This window comes from Procambarus clarkii, chromosome 26 (genome assembly GCF_040958095.1).
Source record: "Procambarus clarkii isolate CNS0578487 chromosome 26, FALCON_Pclarkii_2.0, whole genome shotgun sequence".
Classification (NCBI taxonomy): domain Eukaryota; kingdom Metazoa; phylum Arthropoda; class Malacostraca; order Decapoda; family Cambaridae; genus Procambarus; species Procambarus clarkii.
In genome coordinates, this window is record NC_091175.1 from 21,763,003 (window position 1) to 21,780,502 (window position 17,500).

A 17,500-nucleotide genomic window follows, 5' to 3' on the forward strand; every position below is an offset into this window, starting at 1 on the left:
CAACAGTCAATCAACTGGTGTACAGGTTCCTGAGCCTACTGGGCTCTATCATATCTACATTTAAAACTGTGTATGGAGTCAGCCTCCACCACATCACTGCCTAATGCATTCCATCCGTTAACTACTCTGACACTGAAAAAGTTCCTTCTAACGTCCCTGTGGCTCATGTGGGTACTCAGTTTCCACTTGTGTCCCCTTGTTCGCGTACCACCAGTGTTGAATAGTTTATCCTTGTTTACCCAGTTGATTCCCCTTAGGATTTTGTAGGTTGCGATCATGTCTCCCCTTACTCTTCTGTCTTCCAGGGTCGTAAGGTGCATTTCCCGCAGCCTTTCCTCGTAACTCATGCCTCAGTTCTGGGACTAGTCTAGTGGCATACCTTTGGACTTTTTCCAGCTTCGTCTTGTGCTTGACAAGGTACGGGCTCCATGCTGGGGCCGCATACCCCAGGATTGGTCTTACGTATGTGGTGTACAAGATTCTGAATGATTCCTTACACAGGTTCCTGAAGGCTGTTCTGATGTTAGCCAGCCTCGCATATGCCGCAGACGTTATTCTTTTTATGTGGGCTTCAGGAGACAGGTCTGATGTGATATCAACGCCTAGATCTTTCTCTCTGTCTGTTTCATTAAGTACTTCATCTCCTATTCTGTATCCTGTGTCTGGCCTGTTTCCACTGCCTAGTTTCATTACTTTGCATTTACTCGGGTTGAACTTCAACAGCCATTTGTTGGACCATTCACTCAGTCTGTCTAGGTCATCTTGTAGCCTCCTACTATCGTCCTCAGTTTCGATTTGTGGAACTTCTTATACAACGAGGTGCTCAATTAGATGTGAAGAACAAGAAAGGCAATTCACCCCCTATCGTTGGCTGCTAAAGGTGGGCACTTAGAGGTTGTGCAACTACTTCATAATGCCATTGTAGTTTTCGATTCAGAGGACTACAGACTGCAAGTGGGCTGTATGGAGAAGCAGGCTGATGACTAGTCTGTGACGAGGCTGCCATTTGATCTGTGAGGCAGGGTGGATGCCAGCTGACTCCATCTACTGATGGCATTTATATTTACAGTGCGATGTATAAGTGATTACACACACACACACACACACACACACACACAAAGGTTTAGGTGAGTACACACATACAGGAGCCTGACGGCTGAGTGAACAGCGCTCGGGATTCGTATTCCTAAGGGTCCGGGTTCCTCATAACTCATGCCAGAGGCATGAGTTATGAGGAAAGGCTGCGGGAAATGCACCTTACGACACTGGAAGACAGAAGAGTAAGGGGGAACATGATCACAACCTACAAAATCCTCAGGGGAATCGACCGGGTAAACAAGGATGAACTATTCAACACTGGAGGGACGCGAACAAGGGGACACAGGTGGAAGCTGAGTACCCAAATGAGCCACAGAGACATCAGAAAGAACTTTTTCAGTGTCAGAGTAGTTAGTAAATGGAATGCACTAGGAAGTGATGTGGTGGAGGCTGACTCCATACACAGTTTCAAATGTAGATATGATAGAGCCCAATAGGCTCAGGAATCTGTACATTAGTTGATTGACGGTTGAGAGGCGGGACCAAAGAGCTAAAGCTCAACCCCCACAAGTACAATTAGGTGAGTACACACCCAGGAAGCAGCCCGTAACAACTGTCTAACTCCCAGGTACCTTTTTACTGCTAGGTAACAGGGGCATCAGGATGAAAGAAACTTTGCCCATCTGTCTCTGCCATCGCCGGGGATCGAACCTCGGTCCCCAGGATTACGATGTCAATAAGCCGGCTATGTCAATAGGCCGTTCTACCTCCTCGCCCTGTAGCGAGTAGATTATCCCAATAATATATTCGCTCCAAACGCATTAGCCTAATGAGAGAAGCAAAGCTCTCCTTAGTACAATTTCCAGTCAAGAATGTAGCACTCGGCGTAGGCAGTTCTAATCGTCTCCAAGACGCTACAGCTTCGACACAGAACAGGCAGCAGACTAGGGGCTAGATTCACGAAAGCACTTACGCAAGCACTTACGAATCTGTACATCTTTTCTCAATCTTTGGCGGCTTTGTTTCCAATTATTAAACAGTTAATCAGTTCCGAAGCACCAGGAGGCTGTTTATAACGATAACAACAGTTGATTGGCAAGTTTTCATGCTTGTAAACTGTTCAATAAATGTAACCAAAGTCGTCAGAGATTGAGGAAAGATGTACACGTTCGTAAGTGCTTGCGTAAGTCATTCGTGAATCTGGCCCCAGGACCACATCGAGCTACAACACTCTCCCACATAGAGCTCCGCGACTCCGGCCTCACTCAGCTCTCTGTGCTCTGCTCCAAGCTTCGTCTCAACGTCTACGACACTGCTGTATCCAGGACTACTAAATAAATATGAAACCCACTAAACACTGTGTATCTAATCTACCCAACAACGTAACATAACCGTACGTTACAGCCCTTACTTCATTACACACAGAAATCACAAGAGCGTGATGGATCGTAGTGGTAGAAGAGGTAGAACGGCCTATTGACATAGCTAGAGTGCAGGGGGGAGTTGTGTAAAACCCTGGTTTGTGTCTCGGAGAGGCTGCAGGATCCAGTAAGTTCAGTAGAACTTCTGGTTTCAACTCTTTTTACCATGTCGTAGCTCAGTCGATTAAGGCAGCGTCTGGGATGCTCTCTGACGTAGGTTCGAATCCTCGTCACGATCCTTGTGGATTTGTTCTTATGCAATACATATATTTATAGTATTGGAGATAATTCAGGTGAGTAAAGCATGAGTGTAGACACAGGGAGGTGAGTGGGTACACCTACCCATGGGTGTATTCATGCTGAGGTCACACCATCGTGACCCCAACATTATGTGGTGGCCGGTGTGGTCTTATGTGGTCTACGGTGTTGTTATGTGGGAGGTGACCTCCACCTCTCCAGTGCCACTCCGTACAAACTGCAGTGGTTTAGCCTAACTGAAAGCGTCAAACCCTAGACTATGTCCACCTAACCTACCTCAGCAGTAGAGGTTCGTGAAGCGTCAATACCGCGGGGTTTTACACCTCCCTAAACCACAACAATTTTTACGCCAGGGTCCGTTGCGTAACAAATATAATGGGTTCCCAGGTTTTGGATTTGAATTTCAATTTCAATTAGAATTTTACCCTCTAGTATTACCAGCTAACACGGACGCTCTTCTCTGTGGCGTATGCAAAGGGAAGACTACTGTATATGGGTCCCGTATCACAGTGGTCTACGTCCTCGCCTCACATCCCAGGGACTCTGGTTCATTCCTAGAATTGGGACAGAAACGGTTGGGCAAGTTTCCATTCACCTGAGGCCTCTGTTCACCTAGTAGCTAAATAGGTACCCGGGAGTTAGACAACTGTTGTGGGTTGCATCCTGGGAAAAGTCAGCATAGTCACCAACCCTCCCTAGGGATGACCTCGATAATTAAGCCTAAGTTTAAGTAAGCTTTGATAAGCCTAAGTTGTCCGTAAGAATGGGAGTTGTGAAGGCTTATCATCGTGGACATGAGAACTGTGTTTTACGGGCTATTCATGCCCATGCCACCTCTTGGGTGGCTTAATCTTCATCAGTCAATCAACTGTCTTGGTCTCACCGCGACCAAGGACGAGGCCGTGCCCACTGGGTCACCCGTCCACCTACTGGCTACACCCAGCGGTACTTAACCTGTCTTTCCGAACAGCGCGCACATTGTGCCCAATGTTGTAGACTGACCTTCCAAGGTTGGGAATGTTGTAGACTGACCTTCCAAGGTTGGGAATGTTGTAGACTGACCTTCCAAGGTTGGGAATGTTGTAGACTGACCTTCCAAGGTTGGGAATGTTGTAGACAGACCTTCCAAGGTTGGGAATGTTGTAGACTGACCTTCCAAGGTTGGGAATGTTGTAGACTGACCTTCCAAGGTTGTGAATGTTGTAGACTGACCTTCCAAGGTTGGGAATGTTGTAGACTAACCTTCCAAGGTTGGGAATGTTGTAGACTGACCTTCCAAGGTTGGGAATGTTACAGACTGACCTTCCAAGGTTGGGAATGATGTAGACAGACCTTCCAAGGTTGGGAATGTTGTAGACTGACCTTCCAAGGTTGTGAATGTTGTAGACTGACCTTCCAAGGTTGGGAATGTTGTAGACTGACCTTCCAAGGTTGAGAATGTTGTAGACTGACCTTCCAAGGTTGGGAATGTTGTAGACTGACCTTCCAAGGTTGGGAATGTTGCAGACTGACCTTCCAAGGTTGGGAATGTTACAGACTGACCTTCCAAGGTTGAGAATGTTGCAGACTGACCTTCCAAGGTTGAGAATGTTGCAGACTGACCTTCCAAGGTTGGGAATGTTGCAGACTGACCTTCCAAGGTTGTGAATGTTGTAGACTGACCTTCCAAGGTTGGGAATGTTGTAGACTGACCTTCCAAGGTTGAGAATGTTGTAGACTGACCTTCCAAGGTTGAGAATGTTGTAGATTGACCTTCCAAGGTTGGGAATGTTGTAGACTGACCTTCCAAGGTTGGGAATGTTGTAGACTGACCTTCCAAGGTTGTGAATGTTGTAGACTGACCTTCCAAGGTTGGGAATGTTGTAGACTGACCTTCCAAGGTTGAGAATGTTGTAGACTGACCTTCCAAGGTTGAGAATGTTGTAGATTGACCTTCCAAGGTTGAGAATGTTGTAGACTGACCTTCCAAGGTTGGGAATGTTGTAGACTGACCTTCCAAGGTTGAGAATGTTGTAGACAGACCTTCCAAGGTTGGGAATGTTGTAGACTGACCTTCCAAGGTTGGGAATGTTACAGACTGACCTTCCAAGGTTGGGAATGTTGTAGACAGACCTTCCAAGGTTGGGAATGTTGTAGACTGACCTTCCAAGGTTGGGAATGTTACAGACTGACCTTCCAAGGTTGAGAATGTTGTAGACTGACCTTCCAAGGTTGTGAATGTTACAGACTGACCTTCCAAGGTTGGGAATGTTGTAACTGGCCTTCCAAGGTTGGGAATGTTGTAACTGACCTTCCAAGGTTGTGAATGTTGTAACTGACCTTCCAAGGTTGGGAATGTTATAGACTGACCTTCCAAGGTTGTGAATGTTACAGACTGACCTTCCAAGGTTGGGAATGTTGTAGACTGACCTTCCAAGGTTGGGAATGTTGTAACTGACCTTCCAAGGTTGGGAATGTTGTAACTGACCTTCCAAGGTTGGGAATGTTGTAACTGACCTTCCAAGGTTGGAAATGTTATAGACTGACCTTCCAATGCAGGCGATGAGTCACAATAACGTGGCTGAAGTATGTTGACCAGACCACACACTAGAAGTTGAAGGGACGACGACGTTTCGGTCCGTCCTGGACCATTCTCAAGTCGATTGTGATAAGGAGGTAGGGACAGGCAATAAATAGGCAAGAGAGAGCTGAGGAGGAAAGTAAGGTGTAGGGGATAGTAGTAATAATGAGAACTGCAGAAGGCCTATTGGCCCATACGAGGCAGCTCCTATTATAACCACCGAAGGAGATAGTAATAGGAATAAGAAGAGGATAGCAAGGGAGCGTAGGAGAAGACAATGAACAGAAAAAGGGAGAAGAGAGAAAGAAAAGGAAAGAGAAAGAAAGAAACGTCGTCGTCCCTTCAACTTCTAGTGTGTGATCTGGTCAACTGACCTTCCAAGGTTGGGAATGTTACAGACTGACCTTCCAAGGTTGGGAATGTTATAGACTGACCTTCCAAGGTTGGGAATGTTACAGACTGACCTTCCAAGGTTGGGAATGTTGCAACTGACCTTCCGAGGTTGAGAATGTTACAGACTGACCTTCCAAGGTTAAGACTGTTACAGACTGACCTTCCAAGGTTGTGTATACATGTACAGCACTAGTTCGATAGTTTCGACTGATATAGGTCTGATATATCAAGCACCAACGTGTCTCTTTACGAAACCTGTTCATCTTTGCTCGAGCATGGCGCCTTAGTTTTGTATTTATGAAACAGTTTATAAGCTCCGAAGCGCTGCCAGGTTGTTTATAATAATAATAACCTTACATAAGGATTTGGGGTGCGACGGGGGAAAGGAATGGTGCCCAACCACTTGAACGGTCGGGGATTGAACGCCGACCTGCATGAAGCGAGACTGTCGCCCTACCGTCCAGCCCAATACTGTTAGTCGTCCTAATAGGCTTCCTGTCCCCGACTGTGGTAAGAAAGCCATTGTGAGGGTGGGGGTGGGGGTGGCGTAGTGTTGTAGGGGGGGGGGGGAGGGGGTGGCTCTCAGGATCCGGGATGTGGGCGGGGGTGTGGCGGCTTAGTGTGGGGTGGAGGAGGAAGCTGAGTGCCCTCTGACTCCTCTCCCCGGGGCCCCCTGGCTACTCTCCCCGGGGGCCCCCCTGGCTACTCTCCCCGGGGCCCCCTGGCTACTCTCCCCGGGGGCCCCCCTGGCTACTCTCCCTGGGCCCCCCTGGCTCCTCTCCCCGGGGCCCCCCCTGGCTACTCTCCCCGGGCCCCCCCTGGCTACTCTCCCTGGGGCCCATGGTTACTCTCCCCGGGGCCCCTCGCTCCTCTCCCCGGGGCCCCTGGCTACTCTCCCCGGGGCCCCCTGGCTACTCTCCCTGGGGCCCCTGGCTACTCTCCCCGGGGCCCCTGGCTACTCTCCCCGGGGCCCCTGGCTACTCTCCCCGGGGCCCCTGGCTACTCTCCCCGGGGCCCCTGGCTACTCTCCCCGGGGCCCCCCCTGGCTACTCTCCCCGGCCCCCCCCCCTGGCTACTCTCCCCGGGGCCCCCTGGCTACTCTCCCCGGGGCCCCCCCTGGCTACTCTCCCCGGCCCCCCCCCTGGCTACTCTCCCCGGGGCCCCCTTTGGCTACTCTCCCTGGGGCCCCCTGGCTACTCTCTCTCCGGGGCCCCCTGGCTACTCTCCCCGGGCCCCCCCGGCTACTCTCCCCGGGCCCCCCTGGCTACTCTCCCCGGGGGCTCCCCGGGCCCCCCCCCTGGCTACTCTCCCCGGGGCCCCCCCTGGCTACTTTCCCCGGGCCCCCCCCTGGCTACTCTCCCCGGCCCCCCCTGGCTACTCTCCCCGGGCCCCCCCCCCTGGCTACTCTCCCCGGGCCCCCCCCCTGGCTACTCTCCCCGGGCCCCCCCTGGCTACTCTCCCCGGGCCCCCCCCCCTGGCTACTCTCCCCGGGCCCCCCCCTGGCTACTCTCCCCGGGCCCCCCCCTGGCTACTCTCCCCGGGGCCCCCCCCTGGCTACTCTCCCCGGGGCCCCCCCTGGCTACTCTCCCCGGGGCCCCCCCTGGCTACTCTCCCCGGGCCCCCCCTGGCTACTCTCCCCGGGCCCCCCCCCTGGCTACTCTCCCCGGGGCCCCCCTGGCTACTCTCCCCGGGCCCCCCCCCCCTGGCTACTCTCCCCGGGCCCCCCCTGGCTACTCTCCCCGGGCCCCCCCCTGGCTACTCTCCCCGGGCCCCCCCTGGCTACTCTCCCCGGGGCCCCCCCTGGCTACTCTCCCCGGGCCCCCCCTGGCTACTCTCCCCGGGGCCCCAACCACCAGTCAAGGGACAACGGGCCAGGTCGCGTCTCTGCTGCAGGAAGTGTGATGGTCATCCTTGACAACCTTGATCCAATATACGGAGGTAGGCAGAATACTGGGACTTATGGTAAATAGAACAGGGATACAAATTCATGTAAGGGACCGACTAAACAAAGCCAAAGCAGCATTAGGAAAACTGAGAAGATTCCGAAGCCTCAGTACTAACATTCAGATCCACCTATATAAGGCTCTAGTTCGGCCGCATCTAGAGTTTCCCCCAGTACCACTACACACCATAAAGAAAACTAACATGCAGAAACTGCAAACAGTACAAAATAAGGCGCTTAGGAGAGCAGCAAAACACCGTCCACCATATGATCAGACAATCCAGGAGCTCCATGAACTCCTGAACATACAGCCACTAAACATCAGACTGCAGCACCAAGCCATCAGGGTGTGGAACACCATCGAAATGTTAGAGGACCCAATGTTTGAAAGATTACTCCAAGATGAGACGCCCCGCTCCCACAGCTGGTGGCCCAAGAGCCTCGATTCTCTGGACGAAAACCCCGCCCCACAGTATATAATCCCCAGATGAGTTATATATGTATATATATGAACAGTTCATATATGTGTATGTATGAACAACTCGACAAATAATATGTATGACAACTCGATAAATAATAATAATAAAATAAAGAGCCTTAAACAGAACAACATGTGTGGAAGCATCGGAGTGTGTATATATGAATGCTACACAGTATTCATCTATGGACATCCATATATGGTGAAACACATGTGAAGAACCTCTCACACACTCACAGCTCCCTGACAAGAGGGAGCCAGCTTAGCTTAGCTGCCAACACCCACACATCGTGTCAGCAAGGCGGACAGCCCGCCTGCTTTCATACCTCTCACTGTATTTCTCACTTCTATACTTCCCGTCACCTATGCCTCTCCTTCCTCTTTACTCCCCCCCCCCCCAAAAAAAAAGGAAGTGTGATCGGATAAGGTGGAACAGCCGGCCGCCGCCCAATGGCCTTCCATCATACAACCTCCCTCCCACCCTTCCCGCTTTCTCTGCCCACCCTTCCATCCTGCCCGTCCACCCCCTTCTTCCCCTTCCTACCCCTTCCCCCCCTCTCACCCTTTCCTATCACCCCACACCTCCTTCCTGTCCTCCAATCCCACCTCATTCCGGCCTCCTTCCCACCCTCCCTTCCTATCCGTCCCTCCTTGCTCTCCATCCCTTCCTGACCTGCATCTCTTCCTACCCTGCCTCCGTCCCATCCTACTCTCCCTTCCTGCCCCTCAGGCTGTTTTTGACATTGACGGGATGATTATGTTATGTCAACAGGGGCCTGACAGCTGAGTGGCCAGCGCTTGGGATTCGTAGTCCTGTGGTCCGCGGATCGATCCCCCCCGAACCACAGGGGTAATATATGATCCTTCCTGGCGACCTGCAGGTCCACTATCTCTCTTGTACCCATGCTGTGAGTGGTAGTGGGTCCCATACCCATCCTGTGAGTGGTAGTGGGTCCCATACCCATGCTGTGAGTGGTAGTGGGTCCCATACCCACCCTGTGAGTGGTAGTGGGTCCCATACCCATGCTGTGAGTGGTAGTGGGTCCCATACCCACCCTGTGAGTGGTAGTGGGTCCCATACCCATGCTGTGAGTGGTAGTGGGTCCCATACCCACCCTGTGAGTGGTAGTGGGTCCCATACCCATGCTGTGAGTGGTAGTGGGTCCCATACCCATCCTGTGAGTGGTAGTGGGTCCCATACCCATGCTGTGAGTGGTAGTGGGTCCCATACCCACCCTGTGAGTGGTAGTGGGTCCCATACCCATGCTGTGAGTGGTAGTGGGTCCCATACCCACCCTGTGAGTGGTAGTGGACCCCATACCCATCCTGTGGGTGGTAGTGGTCCCCATACCCATCCTGTGGGTGGTAGTGGTCCCCATACCCATCCTGTGGGTGGTAGTGGACCCCCATACCCATCCTGTAGGTGGTAGTGGACCCCATACCCATCCTGTGGGTGGTAATGGATCCCATATCCATCCTGTGAGTGGTAGTGGGCCCCATACCCATCCTGTGACTGAGACTGCTTGTGGATGATATAAGGCTTGTGCAGTTGACGGCCGTACAGCGAACACTATTGGTATAAAGTAGAACATCACCCAGAGGGACGTGGCCGGATTAGCGAGCTGGACATTACCGGAAACCGAATAATTTTAGCGTGTGAACGGAAGCCGTCCGCGGCCACACGGCCCGGCCGCTCTCACATGTCGAGAAGCCTCAAATCTGAAGTGATTTATCCTATCTTGAGGTTATCTTGAGATGATTTCGCGTCCCCGCGGCCCGGTCCTCGACCAGGCCTCCTTTTTGTTACACACCCCCAGGAAGCAGCCCGTAGCAGCTGTCTAACTCCCAGGTACCTATTTACTGCTAGGCGAAGAGGAGCATCAGGCTCATAAAACTCTGTCCATTTGTTTCCGCCTCCGCCGGGGATCGAACCCGGAGCCTTAGGACTAAGAATCCCGGGCGCTGTCCACTCAGCCGTCAGGCCCCCTAGGAAGGAAGCGTCAATAATACTGTGTTTTTACCTTCCCTGAAGCACGGTCATTTTGACGATGTGTTCCAATACGTAAAAAGTTTAGTGAATTAAGTGGGATTAATTAAGTGTTGTGTTTTTGAGTATATTCTTGATGGCCAGAGATGTTGTTAATGTTTGGGTTGTGGACCACAACGTATACCTTGAACAACAACTTGTGGTGCAAAGAGTGGGTTGTGGTCCAAAGTTTGGGTTGTGGTTCAAAGTTTGGGTTGTGTTTCCAAGTGGTTCAAAGTTTTGAATGTAGTTGAAGGTAGTTCAGACTTTGGTTGCTTGAAGTTTTTTTGTATTGAAGGCAGACATTATTGAATGTGCTATATATTGGTTCCTCCTTGCACCTAGTTGTTGGGATTCATCCAAGAATAGGGTCCCGAGACCTGAAAAAGAATATGTACCCTCTACGTCATCGCTTCTCTTCTTAAAACAAACCTAACCTAACCTGTTGTAGCGTAGCCTAGCTTGACATGCAGGAGGCGTGCTACGTCACTATGACGTCACAACGTGCATGCCGAGACAGGTTTTGAACCCTGTTGACTTCAAGGCCACTTACGTTCCCTTGCTGTGGGGACCAAGCTATCGGCGCGGCTGCGTGAGATGTGTGTATTGTAGTACACCGTCTTCGGCTCACACCCTTGGCTTCTCTACCAGGACAGGACATAGATGCGTTGGACATGTTTCCTTTTGCCTGATGCATCTGTTCACCTAGAAATAGGTACCCGGGATTTAGGCAACTGTTGTGGGGTTGCAATCTGGGGGAGGTCAGTATGTTATGTTTTAAAAGGGTTAGACGCATTTCTCCACCTTGTGTTGTACCTCTGGAAGAAGTTGTGTCACCTCTGGAAGATGTTGTGTCCACCTCTGGAAGATGTTGTGTCTACCTCTGGAAGATGTTGTGTCCACCTTTGGAAGATGTTGTGTCCACCTCTGGAAGATGTTGTGTCTACCTCTGGAAGATGTTGTGTCCACCTCTGGAAGATGTTGTGTCCACCTCTGGAAGATGTTGTGTCCTCCTCTGGAAGAAGTTGTGTCACCTCTGGAAGAAGTTGTGTCACCTCTGGAAGATGTTGTGTCCTCCTCTGGAAGAAGTTGTGTCTACCTCTGGAAGATGTTGTGTCCACCTCTGGAAGATGTTGTGTCCACCTCTGGAAGATGTTGTGTCTACCTCTGGAAGATGTTGTGTCTACCTCTGGAAGAAGTTGTGTCACCTCTGGAAGAAGTTGTGTCACCTCTGGAAGATGTTGTGTCCACCTCTGGAAGATGTTGTGTCCACCTCTGGAAGATGTTGTGTCTACCTCTGGAAGATGTTGTGTCTACCTCTGGAAGAAGTTGTGTCACCTCTGGAAGATGTTGTGTCCACCTCTGGAAGATGTTGTGTCCACCTCTGGAAGATGTTGTGTCCACCTCTGGAAGATGTTGTGTCTACCTCTGGAAGATGTTGTGTCCACCTTTGGAAGATGTTGTGTCTACCTCTGGAAGATGTTGTGTCCACCTTTGGAAGATGTTGTGTCCACCTCTGGAAGATGTTGTGTCCACCTCTGGAAGATGTTGTGTCTACCTCTGGAAGATGTTGTGTCTACCTTTGGAAGATGTTGTGTCCACCTCTGGAAGATGTTGTGTCCACCTTTGGAAGATGTTGTGTCCACCTCTGGAAGATGTTGTGTCTACCTCTGGAAGATGTTGTGTCCACCTCTGGAAGATGTTGTGTCTACCTCTGGAAGATGTTGTGTCTACCTCTGGAAGAAGTTGTGTCACCTCTGGAAGAAGTTGTGTCACCTCTGGAAGATGTTGTGTCCACCTCTGGAAGATGTTGTGTCTACCTCTGGAAGAAGTTGTGTCACCTCTGGAAGAAGTTGTGTCACCTCTGGAAGATGTTGTGTCCACCTCTGGAAGATGTTGTGTCTACCTCTGGAAGATGTTGTGTCCACCTTTGGAAGATGTTGTGTCTACCTCTGGAAGATGTTGTGTCTACCTCTGGAAGATGTTGTGTCTACCTTTGGAAGATGTTGTGTCCACCTCTGGAAGATGTTGTGTCCACCTCTGGAAGATGTTGTGTCCACCTCTGGAAGATGTTGTGTCCACCTTTGGAAGATGTTGTGTCCATCTCTGGAAGATGTTGTGTCCATCTCTGGAAGATGTTGTGTCTACCTCTGGAAGATGTTGTGTCCACCTCTGGAAGATGTTGTGTCCACCTCTGAAAGATGTTGTGTTCACCTCTGAAAGATGTTGTGTTCACCTCTGGAAGATGTTGTGTCTGTGTAGAATTATGTGGGAGACCGAGTTTCAGCTCCCGGGCTCGCCTCTTACCCTTGGGTTCGACCGGGGGTGTTGGGTATATCATTGGTGCAGGGAAGCATGCATGCTGGGGGTCGGCCTTGACAGTGTGTCAACGTGGCTTGCACTGCGTCTTCCCCACACTGACCTGAGCGTGTTGGTGGCGCCCTCTGGCTCACCTGCCGAGTGCGTGTGTGTATGCACACGGCAGGTTAGTGTGCACACGGCAGGTTAGTGTGCACACGGCAGGTTAGTGTGCACACGGCAGGTTAGTGTGCACACGGCAGGGTAGTGTGCACACTGCAGGTTAGTGTGCACACGGCAGGGTAGTGTGCACACGGCAGGTACAGACAACCATTTCCGCCATCAACACAGGTGGGAAACTCAATTCAAGGGACATTAAATGCGTTCCCACCAACTTATGACTCAGCTTAATATAATAACATTTTCATATGAAAGGAAGCTCTTGCACGGCCTTCACTTTCCTCAATACACGACGAAAATATAACAATATTCTCACCAAAACAAATAGTAAACAATTAAGTGACCATAATAGTAAACAATTAAGTGACCATAATAGTAAACAATTAAGTGACCATAATAGTAAACAATTAAGTGACCATAATAGTAAACAATAAAACAATATATTACTTGTCTCGAAAATTTTTCTATATAGATGTTGCTGCTGTCTTGGGGTGTGTTCCTCAAGGTGTTCCTCAGGCTGTGTTCTCAGGGGGTGAGCTGTGGCTCTTGGGTCCTGCCTCTCAACCCTCCATCAACTGGTGTATAGAGGCTCACAGTTCAGCTGAGACGATGGTGTGAGGGCTGAGACCGTCCCTCCCTCCCAGCACACACACACACCAAGTATTCACATATATTTCAAGTTACCTTGAGTTTACCTTGAGTTGGCAGCCAAGATCAATGTCCCCTGATCTGATGAACCATCCGGCTGTTGAACATGGTTGCACGAAGTCTTAAGTGGCAATCATAGCCCGGTTGATCAGAAGATTGTCGAGTCTTAATCAGCCTTAATGTATCCTTGAACTACATATTGCACAGCTACTCCTCAGTAATCTGTATTGCGTATCCTGGTAATGGTCTTGTAAGACATTATTTCCCTGATGTAGACGTTGATGTATCTCTCCCGCCTTTCTTCTGTCTTATGGTGTATCTTATGATGTATCGTGTTATGTGTCCCGCCCGTCTTTCGCAAGCTTCCCAATAACTGAATGTGTTGTTGAAGAGATTCGGGCCGTAAATGTTCTTTGGGTGTTCTTCAGGTCAGCAATTTCTCCAGGATTGAATGGAGTTGTTGATGTGTTAAACTATTCCACTGTAGCAACTATGGCGTGTGTGTGTGTGTGGTGCGTGCCTGTGCGTGTGTGCGTGCGTGCCGTCGTGAGCCCTGGCGAGGTAAACCCAGTGTTATCCTAATTGCGGGAGTCAGTGTACCGCATCTTCCCACGCCCGTCACACGCCCCAGGGGCCAGGCACGCCTCTCACCTACCCTCCATCCACGCCTGGCTTGCTGTCCCTACACGCCTGGTATTCGTACAAAATATGGTGCCCCTTATTTTGTACGTTGTGGCAAATGCAGAGCCTGGGAGAGCTGGGTCGGGAGAACCCGTGTTCCCTCCCTCAAGGTCCAGGTACTGAACTCACTACTAACCTCTTACGTCCCTTCGGCTCATTTGTGCTTCCAGCGTTCACCTGTGTCCTCTTGTCCTCCTCTTTCTCAATGTGAAGAGGCAATCCTTGTCCACCTTATCTATCCCCCCCCCACGTGTCTGATGAGCTCACTCCCTCGGGTAGATCGTTCACATATGTTAGGAAGAGGACAGGACAGGTCCCAGGACAGAGCCTTGTGGGACCTCACTTCTTACATTCCTCCAGCTTGTAACCTCTCTGACTCTTTATTTTTTGTCCTTCAGATACTCCCTTACCCAGTTATGCCAGCCTGGTTCTCCATCTTGTACCAAGAGTCTGTCATGGGGAGCAGTGCCAAATGCCTTTCGCCAGTGTAGGTGGGTGGCGGGGCGTGTCAGCCAACCAGTTGGCGAAGCTGCGAAGTGTGGCGGGTGCTGGAGGCTACCAGTGTGGCTCCCGTACTTGTGGTAACGTAACCTTGGCCAGACTCAGGTAATTGTGCCCGAGGACAAAGTGTCAGGGGCGGGGTTGAGGGCCTCTACCAACATTCTTGATCTAACTCATTTAATGCTCAGTATTTGTCGAGGTTTCCAGCGTCCACGCGCTATACTGCTGGTTCCAATTACATTTTGCCTACCATTGCACGAGCCACACAGACAAGTGAAGGTCGAGGAGTTACCGCGGGACCTGTGCATCCTTCTTCAATCATGGCGGCGGCTTTGGTAGCATCTACCAAACAGTTTATGAGCTCGGGAGCGCCACGAGGTTGTCTGTGACAATAACAACTCTGATTTGCCAAATTTCCAAGCTCGTAAACTCTTTAATAAATACAGACTAAGCTGCCATGACCGAGGAAAGATGTACAGGTTTCGTCAGTGGACAGGTCAAAGCTTAATGAAAGCTGACCAACATGTCTCTCAGCCCCCACATAGTAGAAGCAACCAGGTTATGATGGGTTATAACATAAATCCGTGTGAGTGTAATATAGAAGGTATGGGAGGTTGTGAAGAAGGCGAGGGAATTATCAGGGGTGGAAACCGCCAAGCCATCACGACTATAGGGGGAGTAATTACTGGGATTCGAAGTTTCTAGTTAAGGAAAATTTGCATTTTTACAGAGTGGCAAAAGTTGAGCCCCGGGAGGCAGAGTTAGCGGTCCCCGGCCCTGGGAACCACACACCCCGCTCTCACTTGTATCACGGCGAAGGAAAAAATATGTTTAGTTTTGTAATGACATTTAAATAACGTCTGCCAGAGTAAACAGAGCGTGGCCTCTCCTCTCTGCTGCGGGAAGCTTACTGACCGCTGTCTTGTGGTGTGTTCTGGTAGTACCCGGTCTCCCCGCCAGGACCCGCAGGACCAGTACACGGTCTCCCCGCCAGGACCCGCAGGACCAGTACCCGGTCTCCCCGCCAGGACCCGCAGGACCAGTACACGGTCTCCCCGCCAGGACCCGCAGGACCAGTACACGGTCTCCCCGCCAGGACCCGCAGGACCAGTACCCGGTCTCCCCGCCAGGACCCGCAGGACCAGTACCCGGTCTCCCCGCCAGGACCCGCAGGACCAGTACACGGTCTCCCCGCCAGGACCCGCAGGACCAGTACACGGTCTCCCCGCCAGGACCCGCAGGACCAGTACCCGGTCTCCCCGCCAGGACCCGCAGGACCAGTACACGGTCTCCCCGCCAGGACCCGCAGGACCAGTACCCGGTCTCCCCGCCAGGACCCGCAGGACCAGTACCCGGTCTCCCCGCCAGGACCTCCAGGACCAGTACCCGGTCTCCCCGCCAGGACCCGGGAGGACAGATACAAGTCCAAAATGTTCAGTTATAATATATATGAGCGGCACCTGGCTCCTGATCCTATAGGACTTATAGATAGATATCGTTGACAATTTTGGTGACAAAATATACAATGGGAACGACACTAAATTGTACTATAGGGAAATATTTCTTTGTTTACGGTTTGGGTAGAAAAATAAGCCATTGTAAGAGGGTAAATTTACAGCACACATTGTGTTAATTATCTATTGAAGGATACCACAAACTTCCCGTTTTCTTCCTTCAAGCTTCTCTTTTGTTTTTATATATATCTATATCAGAGATATTGTTTAGCCAAGGTCGGAGGCCAGAGGGTTAGGGCTAACCTCACCTAACTTGCTCACATGATGCGTGTGGGGTATGGGAGTATCATAGACCAATCGGACTTAGCTCTAGGACCACACTTTAGGACATATCGTGAAACAGAGTGGGAGAAGGGGGGGAGAGAGGGAGGGAAGGAGAAGGATTAAGGGGGAAAACGTATAAAGGGAGGGAATGAGGAGAGAGGATAGCACGGGAGACATCTCCCGTCACGCAGGGTGCAGTCGCACTTCCACAGATCTCCAGTATCATCTATTGATACTGGTAATGGCTCAAAAGGGCCACCACTTACGAGCTATTCATGCCCGTGCCACCTTTTGGGTGGCTAATTAATCTTCATCAATCAATCAGAGAGGATAGGGGAAGAGACATGAGGAGTTGGGGAGGGGAGAGGTTGGAGAGGGGGGGGGGAGAAAGATGGAGAGGATGAGAGAGAGGAGAAAGAGGAAGGAGGAGATCGAGATGGGAATAGGGAGAGAAGAGAGAGAGAGAGAGAGAGAGAGAGAGAGAGAGAGAGAGAGAGAGAGAGAGAGAGAGAGAGAGAGAGAGAGAGAGAGAGAGAGAGAGAGAGAGAGAGAGAGAGGGGAACTTGTGATAGAAGGGGTTAGAGCGGAGACAGACCCGTGTGTAGCCAGATACTCCGTTTAGTATTTATACATTATATATATATATATATATATATATATATATATATATATATATATATATATATATATATATATATATATATATATATATATATATATCCTCTACACATTACAGGACGATAGCTCCCCCTTCATTGTACACCGCCATGCTAAACTTCTGTATTCTGTTTCAATTTTCATCACCTTACACTTTCTGGTGTTGGAATCCACTAGCCATTTTTCAGACTAACTCTGCAGTCTTTTTTTGGATTATCTTACAGTCATCATAGGGCTTTCTTGTCAATTTTACTTCGTATGGGAACCTCGACTTAATCTCCATAATACGGTCCAGAGAGAACTACGGGCTCACCATAGCCCGTGCTACTTGGAACTGTGTTCCAGGTAGCAAATCTTTAACAACAACATAAGGTCGAATCGTAGCGAGGAGCCTTGAGGACCTCCGCTTGTTACCCTACGCCAGTCCGTGGTCTTGGCCGGCACTGTAACTGTGCACTGATGCTCCAGTGTCACTCTCTCACGGTGCACCATTCCTTTCCCCCGTCCCATCCCTCTTCCACTTCCTCTCCCTGCACGTCAAGGTGTGTAGTTGACTCTTATTCAGATCTGTGTGTGTGTTTACTATTTGTGCCTGTAGGATTGAGCTATTAGCTCTTGGACCCCGCCTTTCTAACCAATCT

The 17,500-nt window shown here is 50.6% G+C and overlaps 1 protein-coding gene across 1 annotated transcript; it reads right to left on the reverse strand.

Annotated features, from left to right (window-relative positions):
- Positions 1 to 3,954: 3,954 nt before the first annotated feature.
- Positions 3,955 to 5,933, reverse strand: LOC138368826 (mucin-22-like). Its single transcript, XM_069331530.1, has 2 exons — positions 5,742 to 5,933; positions 3,955 to 5,277 (listed from the first exon to the last, which is right to left on the reverse strand). Exons 1-2 carry the CDS (start codon positions 5,931 to 5,933, stop codon positions 3,955 to 3,957), a joined length of 1,515 nt encoding a protein of 504 aa, XP_069187631.1.
- Positions 5,934 to 17,500: the final 11,567 nt, after the last annotated feature.